At 37.2% G+C, this 12695-nt stretch overlaps 1 protein-coding gene across 2 annotated transcripts in view; it reads right to left on the bottom strand.

Annotated features, from left to right (window-relative positions):
- The window catches only part of EXT2 (exostosin glycosyltransferase 2), a 73573-nt gene that overhangs the window by 25358 nt on the left and 35520 nt on the right, over positions 1-12695 (bottom strand). For both annotated transcript variants that reach the window (XM_056492793.1, XM_056492794.1), the window contains exon 10: positions 4931-5120. In XM_056492793.1, the coding sequence (XP_056348768.1) occupies positions 4931-5120 (190 nt within the window). The remainder of the gene's footprint in view (positions 1-4930; positions 5121-12695) is intronic.

The following is a 12695-nucleotide window of genomic DNA, read 5'->3' as shown; positions in this document are numbered from 1 at the left end:
AACATTGCCAGTGAAACCCAATTAATATTTTTTCAGTCTCTAATACTGAATGGTAGAATTTAGCTGGAGTCTGAAGTTTCAAAAAACTGTCAGAAACAACATCAAGCATACTACCTCTACTTATCATCAGAATTCCTTCCACTATGGCTGAGCGAAAAAGTCAGTTCAGTGTTCAAAAACAGATGCTTTCTACCCACATTACAGTGTTTATATTGTTCTACAGAAATGCAGAGAATTCCTTTTGTATATAAAAAAAAGAATATCTGCTTCCAGGACACTAGGGCCCAGTTTGATAAGATGGGTTTGATATGCTAACTTTCTAGATTTCCCTAGGAAGTAATACTGCAAAATGTTTCTAATATGCCTTATAGAAGACTATAATCACCATGAATTAGTTCTCTAGCTAATCAAGGAAGATGGCATTAAGTCCATCATCAAGAAGCCAAATTAATTCAAAACTTGGAGAGAAGTTTAAAAAAACATCCTTACCAGTGCTAACTACCAGAGGCAAAATATGCAGAAAATCCCAAACCTGTCGCTGAAGATGTTTTTAATAACTTTTTTTAAACATAACACTTTCTTAAGAGACAGCAATCCAAAGGATATTCACTTCTCTTAGCCCCAGCAGTTTATATCAATGTTGTCCATTAACAGCATCAAATACAATATTATTATTTCAGTAATACCATACCAGCAACTTAGCACCAGGATCCACAGCTAAACAGAAAATACAGTCTTTAAAATACACTTTTCATGTGTATAAAACTGAACCTGAAAAGGAATCAAGCTACCACACATGATGTATAGCTTGTTGCATATTTACTAACAGTAATGAATTAATGCATTGTAACATGACTTATGTGGTAGGCAAAGTGGTTTCTTCACTTGTCTGAAACAAACATCGATGGAAATTTCTATCATAGACTATTTTCTTGAATTTCAGAATTAGCAATTTAGAAAAACACACTGAATGAAAGGAAAAAAAATATTTGGCTGATGGAGAAACTAATGATTTCTACTAAAATATTCCCAGCACCAGGCACTTGGACCACAATGTTTATTTTAATAGATCCAGAGTGAGTGAGGGAAAAAACTGATTTTTTTTCCTGTAACATTTCAAGGCTTTTACTATTTTTATTAGTATTATACACACAGCTATGGGCTGAATTACTGCTGCATTGATGAGCTTCTTGCATTCAATGCACGACAGAGAAAATATGCAAATCTCAGCCAAAGACACAGAGAAGAGATCACATCCCTAAATTCAATGAATACTTAAGATAACAAGCTGATTCTATAATGTTTTAAGCTTCAAGATTAGAATCATCATTGTATGTGATATTTTCTTTCTGCTATTTCACATATAAGATTCAATTTTTTTACCATCAAAAACACTGTGTTAACTTCACTTTGTTGTCTTTGCCCAAGACATCTGAGTTTCTCATAGATTCATCTTGTTTCTTTTCACTGATTCTAAAGAAAACACAGAACCATGAGTTCAGACTTCCAGATAGCTCTCAGACATTAAGCTAAAAATATGATCCTTACAAACTCTTAAGACTAAGGAAGAAAAATCTTAAAATTACAACTGATATCTAGCCCACATACACGTAGCTTTCCAATTTTATATTTTTACAGGCTATTTGGTTGAAAACTTTCCAGTCAAGTGTTTAATTAATCCATTGTCTTCTTACCTGTTCACTTTTTTAATCAAACAGCATAACAAAACATTTCTGTCACATCAGAGATGCATCTGTCCTGAGAGGTCTACGTTTGAAAGGAGTTTGTTTCCAGACACCTTGCACACTCCCCACACCTGTTACCACTGCACAGCAGCCAAGATCAGCTACAGCCTCTTAGCTGGGATGCTTGGTCTTAAATTTTGTACAATTTTTACAGTATTTAATTTTCAATTGGTTTTCCTCTTAAGTTGTGAGCACCATTACATAAAGGCATTATTGCAAATGCATAGCATGTTGTTTTGATAATAATGATATTTTCAGTTACAATAATTTTCTGGTGTTGACAGAGGAAAGAAAGGAAAGGCCACATGTCACTTGTGTGGCACTTTGCCAGCTGCAACCCAGGAAACCTAAACCCAATCCTCAATTTAGCACACATACTCACTAAGGAAGGCAGTTTGGATGTTCTTCACCCAGCCCTCCCCACTTACACATGCGAAAAATGAAGACACAAAGGGTTGCAATGACAAAAGCCAAGATCTGCTTCTGTACTGATACATGTCCCTTCTGTGGAAAGGACCAAGAAATAGACCACTTGATGATCTAGAAGGTTAAGCACCTCTGCTTTACTACAACCAATTAAAAATGAATAGCCATAAAAGTGCAGATACTACTGTAGGGTAATAAACTAGACTTTATCAGTGACAGTGGTGCACATTACAAACTTCAAACTCATTCCTTGCTCTAATCCATCAGAAACTTCCTGGCTTTAACAGGCTATAAACAGCAGAAGCTTTGAAGTCCGAGGATTAGGATCACTAATAGACAGACTGAACGAGAGACTGGCTGAAGAGCCAAGTGGAATGCCCTGCATGGATCTGGAATAAAACAAGTTCATTTAATCAAACTGACCTCTCTCTAGCCATAGGCCAAGAGATTACAATGGTTGTAACAGCAATAAAGGGACAAGGGACACTAAAAACAAATAGTTATTTGCTTCAATGCAATGCTTAGGCTAATGCAAGGACAAAACTGATTATGCTTTCAACTGTGCTCTCAAGTCCACAATTTTAAGCTCGACAGGTTGAATTTTTTTTAAACTAGTTTATGACTTAACAGTAAAAAAGGCAGAAAAAAATTGAGCACACTTTGGCTTTCAATATTAATACAATGATTGAAAATAAAAGGTTATTGTAATGAACTATTTGCTTGCAATCTCCTGTATCTCACACTCACTTGAAGGAAATGTGGAAACAATTCATTTGGGTTGAATCCACCCAGTCTTAGTGATCACATAACTGTATATATCACTAAACCTTTTTGCTTTTAGAAAAGAACTGCTTAATGCAAAAATTCCTGTTGTTATCAATTTATACACAACATTTTTTACTCTAAAGGGCTGTAAAACATTTAAAATATGACTAAACTTGAGGTATTTAGCCCAGAAGTAATAAAGAACACTTTTTAAAGTAAAGAATAAAGCTACTCTGCTTTAAACTGCAGCAAGTTGCCAAAATGGCAAATGAGCCAAGTGAATGGTAGCAATAGATTGGCTCTGAGAAGCTCATAGGAGATGGTAAATTAAGATAAGTGGTCAGAGATAAATTTCTACATTGCATCTTGCTGCTATGCAGAATAACTAACCTTGAAGTGCAGAACACAGCAGCAGCAGCTGAAGCCTCTGGAAAGAGAATTATAAAGTGAGGAGTCCTAACAGCACACTTCATTCACTACAGAAGACAGAAGAATCCACAACACAGCATTTTTTTTGAACATATATTCCTAGAAGGCAACATTTCTTGTCCCACAAAATCACCACATTTTCAGATGAGAATGACAGATCCATATGTACAGCACATGGGAACCAGGCTCATATACAGCTACTATAGCTACAGTTTTTAATCCAGAATGAGGAGGCTTTAATTGCCTAGCACAATGCTCAGGATTTTAGTACTGCTGTTCGGAACTTGAAGAAAGTCACCCTAAAGAACAGTAAGCACAGGAATAAAATGAGCAGTGTTGGAGAGTCTGTCTAGCACTGGAGGATTACCAAAGGCCAAGCCTAGCTAGCTTCCCTTACATGGGGCAAGGCCTCCCATTTATTCCACGATGATTTCATAATGAAATTCACTAATGTCAGGACCTGTGTTTCCAGCTGAGGACCTGGGAGATTAAGAGCAGCATGGTCTCATGAGGCAGGCAGTCTGGGGATGGGAAAGAAGGGCGTTGGTTGGACAACAGTTGGTTGGTTGAGCAGCCCATGGAGTGTACATGACAGTGCATGGAAGGAGTCAAAAAAACATGAGATCAAGATCTTGGGTTTGAAAATGTAGGCAGCAAGCTGTGAGGACTGAGTAGCCTTAGACTGAGGTACTGGCACAAGGGGACACAGTACAGCAGTATGCCAGGCTGGCAAAGCACACCTCAGCTACTAAAAATAAAATGATTGAGAGATTTACAGCAGTGAATTCACACTGGAGTAATTAATACACCTTTAAACCAAACCTTGCTCCAAAAATCTACACATATAAATAATCTGGGAAAATGCCTGTCCTCATTTTAAAATAACCACAAATTAAAAACCACACAGATGACACCAGATTCATTCACATACTACAAAGAGCAGCACAGTATATCATATGTGTTGGAAACAGAAATATTTTAAAACAGGCACTTACGTATTGTCTTGCTGGACAAGCATTAACATTTTCACAAGATATTCTAGTGATATGGAAACTCCACTTTGGACACCTAAAATGTCCCAAATTTTCAGTTCATCAATCAATCAAAATATTCACTTATTTTCTAGCTCCAAAGCATTCAAACTACTTTGCTGCTTTGAACCACAGTTGCTCTAGAAACAGTCCAGTAGCAGCAGTACATACACTGTGATGAAAGCCTGTCTACAAAGAAATAAAAGCAACTATTGACAGATCAAAATAGGCCTCTCCTTACTACTCCCTCCAAAAATGTTAAGGACAGAAATGTTTCTGTAATATTGTATTTATAACTTTTGATTCAGAAGTTAGCAGCACAACCACTTTTTTTGCTTTTTTTTTCTTGTTATCTACTTTGGCTTCTCTTATTCCACTTCCAAAGACTTTGTCACAAAAAATGCAAACTGATTATTCTGAAAGAACCATGAAATACTTATTGAAAATAAATTATGTAGAAGAGAGGTCATTCTTAACAGGTGTCAATAGACATGCTATGCCCCTTCTTTGACCACCCCTCCCATGGGTTTTTACCTTCTGGTGGGTTCTTGTTCTGGTTGTTCCAGACAACCAACAATTTGGACAGACTTGGCACCTTAGACACCTCTGTGATAACCCGGAAAAGGCTCTCCACTCGGTCATAGGTCAGAACTACGGCTGTGAAACCTTGGGACTGAGGTGGGATCAGTGGAAGGAAGAGTGGGTTGCTCACACTGCTCCATTTCTGTGAAAGAAAACAAGAAAACAGCAAAATAATTTGATTAAAGTGAATTATCACAGTAGGGAGTAATTCATATAGACAGGCCCTAACCACTAGGTTTGTAATTTGCTCAGATCAGGCAGCCTGACTCTCCAATTCTGACTTTGGCAATTTCTCAAAACCTTTATTCCAATCTCTTTCTTATTCCAATTTTCATTTTTGTCTAGCTGTTATTGTGTAACCAAATAGAGGGGTTAAGATGAAAACTAAAGTGGAAGAGGCAGATAGATTTGTGGAGAAGGAAAATGAAAGTGAATTGAGCCCAGCTAGCATGGTTTAATTCTCGTTTACTAGTCATTATTTCAAGACATTTATATCTACAGTCAGGACTCAATGAACAAACTTAATCAGCATTACAATTTCAGAGTGAAAAAGTATTCACAACAACAAAACCAAAGGAACAAACCCATAAACTTGGCAAGAAATATGCACCCAAGCAAAAAGGGAAAAAGCAGATACAAAGAGGAGCAACGTACTAGCTTCCACAAAGTTTGTTCAATGAGGAAAAAAAACCAACCTGTTGAATAAAAAAAAACAACTAAAAATACATGAGATTCAAAGATAAATCTCAGAGTTATCTGCTCCTTGTGAATTTTAACTAGGGCATCCTTTTTAAGACTTTAAAGGTCTTACTTCAATACACAGCATAGGGAAGTCAGCCCAGACAGCAAAAGACAAGACAGACAATTAAATTCCCACTGAATGTGCCAACCCCCTTTGGAGCTGACAACATGGGGGAGGAAGCAGTGAAGGGACCATTTGACAAGAATGAAAACACCAGCATTTTAGTCTCAAATTTTCCATTCCAAATGATGTTCCAAGCAGAGGTCGGACAGAGAAGCAAAGGGAAAAACCAAACCCTTTGGGACAAGGTGAAAAGGGGAGTTGGGAAAGCAGAAACTGAGTGATGCTGTTTTGCAAGGAAGTTTTGAATCCTAGCCTGTAAAAACTATGAATACTTGTAAGAGGTTAGCAACTGCCAGCAGCTTACAGAAATACTGTGAAGTTCTCCAGCCAAACTCATACCATAAGCCTGCTTGTATCAGGAGTAAAGCAAGTTTTACAGACTCAGAGTTACAAGGTCATATTTGTGAGAAGCAAACTTTGAAAACTTCTGTTTCCCTATTTAGTCTTTGGTTAACTTTATGCACCCAGCAATCACCTTCCTTGTGTTTAATGGTTAGACACCTCTAACTAGAATGACTTCAAGGCTGAGGAGAATAAAGAGCCTGTTTACTAAAAGACATCATAACATTTTGAACATTTTGGTAAAGGAGGAAAAAAAATATGATGCGAATGCAATTTCCTTCTATGTACAAATCAAAACTGAAGAGGGGATAAATATGTAGGGTGGAAAAGCTAAGCACAACATTGGCACACTCTTTTGTCCAGGATGGTCTAAGAGTATGTGTCAGGCAAGGACCTGTCAGTAGGAGTAATATGTTTTAGTAGACTTCCTGAAATAGTTAGAAAGACAGACTGGCCTTTAGCTACACACGCTTTATCAGGTCTGGCAAAAGCAGCCTTCATCTTAAACTGCTTGTGAGGATCCTAATGGAAAACACAAAGTTCTAGTTTTTACCCAAGAGGAAAAATAGAATAATGTAGATACAGTAATGGTACAATATGGAACTCTGGTTCATGAAAGAAACATGGCTACCTGTGAAAGCACACTCAGTAATTCAGTAAATATACATCCATTACTTCAGCAACTGATATGTGCAAAGAAAAATCTGCTTTCAGATTATTAAATTTTCTAAAGGGAAATCAGAGGGACAGCCCTCTGATTTTGCTGTAGCTTCAATAATTCCTACAGCAAATCACAATCTAAATGGTACCAGAGCATAATCCACCTCATTAAAGCTTTACTACAGACTTGTTTTCACACAACCCCCACCCCAAGACTGCTATTACCCAAATGACCCTGGTAATGTCAAGCAGCATCTTAACACAACTCTCAGAAACCTCTTTTCATTAATACATGAAACAGAGGTTTAACATCAAATCAGAGTGCCAAGAAAATATTATGTTTCTGTCCTACAAGAAGAAATAACTGGTAGAGCCATCTGCAGACAATGTTCTATTTATTACTTATGGGCGAGAATTGCTACCTGGATTAATGGCTCCCATTTGAAGTTTTTCTAGAAATGTTTTCTCTCTGTCCATAGCACTTCCTAATAAATTGCTTGCTATAATATCTTTTGAAAAGGATTATTCCTTTTCCATAATCTAAGACTATTTTAGGCATTTACAGAAAGAAATATATCATGCATATGTATGCAAGCACATGCATATGTACCTAAAATGGCCAAGAATTTCTCTTATAAACCTAAATTTTAGGTACATTCCTTAAATACCAGCTTCTTCTACTTTAAGAAAGGCATGAAAATGCTGCTGGTCATAACTTAGGAAAAATAAGGCAACTTTTAAGGAGGTTTTGCTTCTGCATTTACTAAAGGATGATGGAAGGAGGGAAAACCCTGTAGACACACACTAATGGATGGGAGAACCATGCCTCTCATTTGAGAAAAACATTTCAAAAAGGCAATTAAGCATCTCTCAAGTGCCATTAAGAGCCAACCCCCTGCTGCCTGCCTGAAGAGTGTGTCTACAGTCTGAGACCTATTGACCCCACTTTCTGCAGGAAATCAGGCAAATTCAAGCCTCCATAATTTGCTAAAGTCTTCCAGATTTCTGCTTGGGAAAAGCAAACCATACAGGCAATTAATACAACAGCAACCTAATTAAATCTCCATTATGGCAGCAAAGCATGAAATGGCTAATGACATAGGGATGGGTTCTCCTAGTCACTGCTCAAGCAACCAAGTGATGAAGGCACATTTGCTCCATTCCCATCTTTATTAACATTCTTGATGGAAAGTCACAGGAACTTTCACTCTCAGAGAAGAGAGCAAACAGCAACAGTAGATTGGTCATCCATCACCTTTCTTTGACAAAGTGCTGACACTCAGCTATGGATAAGACAACCCTTCACTATCACCCTCCCAGCTAATATCATTAGAGGGGCCAGGATAATTAATCCAAGATTAATAGGTTACTTGATGTGAATCATTTTCATAGGCAAAAAGGCTCAAATTGAAATGCTAGTTTCCTAAGAGTAATTTTATGTCCCTTAATTCTCACAGTCTCAGTTTTCTGACAGATCCTTGCAGTTCATATGAAAATCCAAAGTACTGCAATGTGAGTGACAGTGAGAACTTGGGAACAGCCTGAAGCTGGAAGAGAGAAGTCAAGAATGGTTATGTATGTACATAAGGATTCAGACTGCTGCACTGTCCTGTGCATGCTTTCTACAAGTGTGCATGTGTAACAATGCATTAGAAACAAGGCACCTTCCTTTGCTATAGCTCAATCAAATATTGTCCTCCCTCTTGGTCATGAAAAACAACCTGATTCTGCTTTATGAAAAATAAATACATTATGGATGATATATCCAGAGAGCTGAATTCTCATGATGTGGGAAGCTCCAGGCTGGACTTGATGTAGAATCTTCCAGTTCATCTTAGCAGGGAAATTTATAACAGACCTTTCTCAGCAGAAGGGAGATAGGTGGGAGCTTCACGACATCAATTAACACAACTGGACCGTGAAATGGACAATCTTAATATTCAAATTCTGTGGAGCCTCAAAGATACTGGTAAAGCATCAGAGACAACAAAGACTCAGTCCTGCCCCAAAACTTCTTAACTGGTTGCTCACCATTGAAAGAGACTTGAAGAAAAGTACATTAGACACATTAGAAACTACATCACAGAATGGTGTCTGGGAAAACAAGGCTGTGTAAGATGTTCCATATAAAAGAAGAATCAAGAACTTCCTAGCTATCATTTAGTGGGAAAACTCAGCAACAGCACTTAAGAAGAATAAAATTTCACTGCTCCCATGAAGAAGACAGTGTTTTCCCACCTCTGTATTCTACTTTCAACATCTGGCCTGCTTGTTGTAAACCACCTATCAGTGAAACTACATAGTCTGAACAACAATTCACTGTCTTTTAAAAGCACAGAGGTAAGGATAGCAGTGTGTTGAACTTAGTAGCTGAGCAGTCCTATACATCTAAGCAAAACAGAGATATATCCCCTGCCACTGTGGTTAAGGCTTTTTCAGCTGGATGGTTCTTAAAATCAATCTAACCTCAATATGGTTTCAATTATGAATTACCAGACCAAAAAAAGCCATGATTTATTCTATTTTTCTCCAATTATTTATGGTAAGTTTCTATTCAATACTTTGAGAAAGTATTTCATCCTGCTTCCCATCCCCAAGTGGTCACAGGGCAAACCCAAAGGAATTAACCCTCCTTACTTGTCCAGAGACAACCAAAGTACTTACACCCAACAGAATTACAAACAAAGTTGCAGTAGCCATTATTTCATGCTTTAAAGAAAATCATAAACCCTCCTCACAAAAAGAATTAGCCACAAGATAGATAGGAACTTCTATCTACTGCAGAATAATCCACTGTGTAAGAAAAGTATCCTAACCTCTGGGCAGGTAAATTAAAGAAACAACTGTTAAGTCATGTTTCACACTCATATAAAAATACCAATACTTTACATCTGAATACATGTGGGATATTCAACCAGTCCACAACACACACAAAAATCAATAAACTGGAAATTATTTAATATAAAAAAGAATACCTATTTTCTAACATAATAAATAAAGCATTATTTGATCCAGCTGGTTGAAACCATCACACCAGTAGCTGGAAAATATAGCAGAAACAGAAATCTAATATTGCTCAACGGAAAAAATACCAGATATGCACGTCCCAGAAAAATGCTAGCTTGTTCTCATTTACAAGTAAATAAAAAAATGTATGCTAATATTTGCTTAACGCTTTGGAGATGACAAATAGTGCTAGGAGGGAAGCACAGTTATAACAGTAGCATTTTCTGTAGATTGAGGACTATAAAACATTAGTCATAGAGGTTAGGAATAGTTTAGTTTCTTAACAAGCATCAAGTGCCTAGTAATTGGCAGGAGACACAAAGTATTCTGTAAATGAACATCCTACTTAGGCTTTGTTAAATGAATGGCATTCTGGGCATTAAGAAAATTCTGCTATTTTATTTTACACCAAATGATGGTGCTGTTTTCTGCCTCACTGGAAGAAATGAAATCTGGTATGTTTATTGTTCACATACTGATATTCTCAAGTGATTATTAACTCTGGTCTGTATCATCCAAGGTCAGAGCTCAAAAGCAGCCTCTGACAAAAAAAACGATCTAATGTTTCATAGGACTACATTATAAACAGGTTTGAAAGAATTTCAACAAAAGCAGCTGAAGAATTCTGAAAAAAATCAGTCTTACTCATTTTTCAGAAACCCATATATATTAGTGAGGTATAAGGCAAAGAGGGGAATTTAAGCAATCTACAATGAAGCACAAGTGAGGAAGTAATTTACCTCTATTAGAGCATAACAAAGTACTTAATTGAAGGTAACAGATCACATCTCAAGCCCAAGTCATTATTTCTAATCCAGCTCAAACTGGTAACCATCAAAACACACACTGTAGAATCAGTCATTTTCTGGTTTACTTGGACGTAACTGATTGCCTCTGCCTAATGGATAATGGTTGGGCCAAAAAATACAAAAGACATTAAACTCTCATGCCTGCAACAAAAGACTGTCTGAGACATAAAGGGCTCAAGTAGTCCAGCAATGAATTTCAGGCCCCCAAAGTATAATTTGCTCCTCTTCATTAAAAGGAGGAAATATGCCATAGTGCATTTTTATTCAAAGCACCTTTCCATAACATATTAGCATGTTATATGCTACTAGTCTTCCATTTCCTCAACAGGACAGTGAATAAGTAGAAAAATAATCCACTTTATAACTCTTTTTTTTTTGTTTGAGAAAGACCAACAGTCTTCAGTCAGCCCATAAAAACATATAAAAACTGCTTGGATCACTTCCCTTTGCAATGTACAAAGTATGGAACTAACTGTATATGCATTTATCATCTGCATACCTTATACTCCCTCCTGGAAAAACACCCTCCTATACCACTGCTGGATTGACACTCTGGTGAAGATACTCAGGCAACAGTCCTACTAATATTTTGAGCCAATATAAGTCAAACTAATGCCAAGAAAAGCAGCCTTCAAGCCACCCAGTCCCTCCTTTGCACACACCCCCACTCTTTCTTTTTTCTCTTGCCTGGTAAGTTTTATATAAGGAACATTATTTTGGCTAATTCACCACAAGTGAAATAGAAATATCAAAAAAAAAAAAAGGTTGCACATGAAAGAAGAAACTGTTACCCAACTGTAGAAGAGTGCAGGACTGCTGCTTTGGGCAGCAGCATCTCCTATAATGGTTTAAAGTGTTTGGGAAACTACAAACTCAACACAGGATGTGTTGAGATTTGAGAAATATCTCAGGAACAGGAATAAAGCTTATCCATGAGCAGATCTAGCCATGATTATGCCTCCCTAATTTTAAGTGAGTATCATTTACATGCTGACTGTACAAGGTAACAGCCATCCCCTCAAACGGGGGATACAAAAGTCAATGCAATCAATGCAATTTTGCAGTAAAAACAATGTAATCATTATTATGCTTGCAGATGTGTCTTAATTCCTATTTTGAAGTATCTGAGCTCAAAGAAAAGCAAAGAGAAGGCTATCAATCATACTTTGCAATTGACATGAAGCTTGGGGCAGCCTTTTGTGAAAGATGCAGCTTACTCAGGTTTTTCCTCATATGTGCTGCTGTCACAAACTAAATTGAACATCTGAGACCTCTAAAACTCTCTTATGTAGCATACTTACATGCTGCCATCTGCTAAGTGTTTGCTAACTCAGAATCTATTCTACTATACTACAATCAAAATACTAAACAGCAGAACTATAGAAAAACATAGAAAATAGACTGAAATCAGATGAGGAATCTAATTCTGGAAACAAACATATGAAGCTACAATGCTTCAACAAAATGCAAATTATAATGCGCACCTTGGAAAGTTATGAGCCATTTTAATTGTCAAAGTAGAAATACTGGTTATACTGATTCATAACTTATTGTAACAATTGAGCAGCACAACAATTAGCAACCAGGACATTTTACCAAACTTTTTCTGTTACATCTCAGGATTCTAGTGACCTACTAAGCAAAATCAACCCCTGAAAGAACACACAAAAAACCCCCACCTTAAACCAAGGAGGCATGCAGGTAAGCAAGCATGGCCAAGAGTTCCTTCTCTGCATAATGATCTTGCACAGCAAGCTCTTCTTTCTGTTAGATAGGTGAATTTGTCCTAGCAAGTAAATTCACAAATCCCTTAAAACTGGCATTTTCCTATATAGATATTCCATAGGCAAATCTGAACTCTCATTTTCAAAACCTCACTACTCAGAGCACAGGGATCTGAGGTCTATGAATAGCCTTGTACCGATTAAAGAAATTTCTGGCAAATTTCAGTAAGCCCTGAAAACGGTGATTGCACCTCTGCACCTCTTGTTAACATGCCTACAGCCTCTACATACTTTTTCTGCACCCTTGTGTC

This window comes from Oenanthe melanoleuca, chromosome 5, assembly GCF_029582105.1.
Source record: "Oenanthe melanoleuca isolate GR-GAL-2019-014 chromosome 5, OMel1.0, whole genome shotgun sequence".
Lineage (NCBI taxonomy): Eukaryota > Metazoa > Chordata > Aves > Passeriformes > Muscicapidae > Oenanthe > Oenanthe melanoleuca.
This window is presented reverse-complemented; position numbering and strand designations above follow the sequence as displayed.